Raw genomic sequence first — 2,831 nt, forward strand, 5'->3', positions numbered from 1 at the left:
CTCGGCTTTGTGTGGAGCCGCCCCCTCCTCCCTCCAGCCCTCCTGTCATAAACACGCAGCCAGCTGTAAGGGGGAAGAGTCGCCGGGCAGGATAGAACGTTGTGAACGTGCGCTCAATTCTCATTGGGCCGCTCGAGGGATAGGGGGCGTGTATAGAACGTTCTGTCAGGTCGAGCCTCCGTCTTGTGGGCGTGGCCAGAATCAGTCCCTTATATAAGCCGGCAGTTGAGGCCGAGAGGTGCCAGTGCCAGGGATGGTCACTCGCGCCGGTGCGTACAGCAGTGGAGCCTTGCAGCTGCCAGCGCACAGTTTTAGCACTTATTCGGATTGTTTTCTTGCATAGATTATTTTCTTCGTGAAGCCTTTTACGTCTCTCTTCGCACCCAGCACTGTAAGTATCACTTTCCATACTTCCGTTTACTGTTGTCTTTAGATGTAAAATGAATGAAGCTGACTTGCATTTACTTTTATTTTGCATCGTTGTGGTGGTTGGAATAGTTTGATCGTTAGTTCTGTAAACATCTGGACTCTGGCTGCTGCTGCAGAACATCATTGGGTCTGCTAAGTGACCCCATGAGTCCCTGACATGTCTAGTGATCTCGGCTGCTCATAGACAAGCCTGTGCAGTTCTCATGTGCTATACTTTCATACATTTGGAGTCCTTTAATGGACCGAGTTTCTGCGATAGATGATCAGATGTGTTCTCTGGCTTTTAGGAAAGCTCCAGCTGTTTTCTTGGATAGGTGATGCAATGATCTCATCCTGCAGTAATTGACGGACTGTCTCTCTTTTTTTACTTTGCAGTAATTCCTTGTTTTCGTACAAGCTCTCCAAAGCATCAGTCATGCCTGCCAGGGGTGGTATCATCTACTCTATTCCTAGGACTCTGCCATCACCAGTCATTGAAGAACCCCAAGACCTGTGGAATGGGAAGTGCGTCAACTTGTCTGAAAGATGTTCCAGCCTTCCCAACTCGGACTGTGAATCCCTTTCCAGTAGCGGCTCAGTCTCTGAATGCGGTACGTTGTTGTTGTGTTCTTAATATTTTCATCTATATCAGTGTAACGAATTTTTGTATAAAGTACATTTTTTGGGGGGGTTTTGAGACTCATGTTGCCTTCTTTCTTCTGTTACAGACTTTGATGACTCTGATAAGATTTCCATACCAGATTCCGAACTGCTCTGTGACCCCGAAGGAGAACAAATGTGTCCCACCGTTCTCAAGATGATAAAGCGAAGCCTGAACAATGTCAATGTTAACTCTTTGAGATGTTCCAAGCTCCTCCTCCCGGATGAAATTCTTTGCCATTTGGGTCAAGAGCTGATGCATTTGGCCTACACTGAGCCTTGCGGACTCAGGGGCGCTTATATTGAAGTTTCTGTGGCGCACGGCAAGAGATGCGACATTGTGGCAGAGCTAGAAGTTGATCCATCCCTAGTCCCTACTTTCCACATCTCCATCCTATTTAAACTTGACTCTAGGTTATGGCCTAGAATCCAAGGTCTCTTTAGCACTAAACCAGTCCCTGGGTCTGGGCTGTCAATGAAACTCTGCCCTGGGTTTAAGGTTGTGAAAAAGAAACTGTACAGTTCTGAAGAACTTGTAATTGAAGAATGGTAATATTTTATGAAAAAAAAATATGAATGAAATGTATGTAACATGGGCCATTGCAATCTCATGAAGGCTTAAAGGGGGATTTTAGAATTTCTGGCTGAAGGAATTTTTTTTTTTTTTTTTTAGAAGGTTATTAATGTTTCTAAAACATTTTATTTTAGTGTTGTTGACCCCTGTGTTGCCAGATTACTGCCATTTTTCTGTCTTGTCTGGCGGCATACGGGCTCACACTTCCACTGCCGAGTTTAGTCAACAATCTTTACATTGCATGAATTTCTGCACTAATAATGAAATGATCATGTACATGGTGAAGTTTATTATAACTTCTTGTGTATCTACTTGTTTTTTCCTATGAGGTGTAGAACACCTAGACATATACACTTGCAATGGTATGCACACAAGTATTGAAGGTTAGCATTAAGTGCACTGGGAGAACTGCAATTATTATTTTTTTGTTTTATCTATATGCTTTGGCAGCTGGTCTGCACTAAACGTGGTTTCTCTCTACCTCTCATAGAGGATGACTTCTCAAAACTGAAAACCCAAAGTACAATTTAGGTTTGGGACCAAGGTTGTATTCCTTTTTCTTCTTTTTTGCTCCCATCACTACTGATTCATTGGCAGCTAGAAGGGTTCTGTTATGTAGCTCTACTGCAGTTACCAGTATGTGAAAAGCACTAGTACTCATTTCAATTGTGTTTTGTATTCTGACATGCTGCTTTAATAATGTTTACAAAAGTATATATACTTGATGTTCAAGTGCAAATCCACACAATGTGCCTTTTTTTTTTACCTTTCTAATAAACCATATGAAAATATGAATGGCATTGTTATTTTTACTTGAATGAATGGTTCATTATATAACTTCATTATAAAAAAAAAAAAAAAAATTGAGTTCTGTCCTAAATTTAACTCCTGGCATAGACTTGTTGATAACGTGACATAATAATAATCTTTATAGCGTCAACATATTCCACAGCACTTTACAGTCACATGCACAGAGCTGTTTTTACATCACCTGTTTGATAATATTGACATTTAATCTCCAACGAAACTCGCATAAGGTCTCACTGCCATACAGTTGTTAGGTAAACTGATACCAATCTGGGTGATGGCAATAAAAAAAAAAAATCAAGATATTCTATAGCTCATTATACACAAATAGATTGCACATGCACTACAGCTAGTAGAATACATTACAATACTACACCCAGTG

General features: G+C 41.2%; 1 protein-coding gene across 1 annotated transcript; it reads left to right on the top strand.

Annotated features, from left to right (window-relative positions):
- The first annotated feature begins 216 nt into the window (after positions 1–216).
- On the top strand, positions 217–2,433 carry DDIT4 (DNA damage inducible transcript 4). Its single transcript, XM_073585806.1, has 3 exons — positions 217–391; positions 805–1,019; positions 1,137–2,433. The coding sequence occupies exons 2-3, from the start codon at positions 845–847 to the stop codon at positions 1,619–1,621; spliced, it is 660 nt and encodes a 219-aa protein (XP_073441907.1). The 5' UTR covers positions 217–391; positions 805–844; the 3' UTR covers positions 1,622–2,433.
- Positions 2,434–2,831: the final 398 nt, after the last annotated feature.

The sequence above is a fragment of the Dendrobates tinctorius genome, unplaced genomic scaffold, assembly GCF_039654945.1.
Source record: "Dendrobates tinctorius isolate UK_male_01 unplaced genomic scaffold, ASM3965494v1 ptg000089l, whole genome shotgun sequence".
Taxonomy (NCBI): domain Eukaryota; kingdom Metazoa; phylum Chordata; class Amphibia; order Anura; family Dendrobatidae; genus Dendrobates; species Dendrobates tinctorius.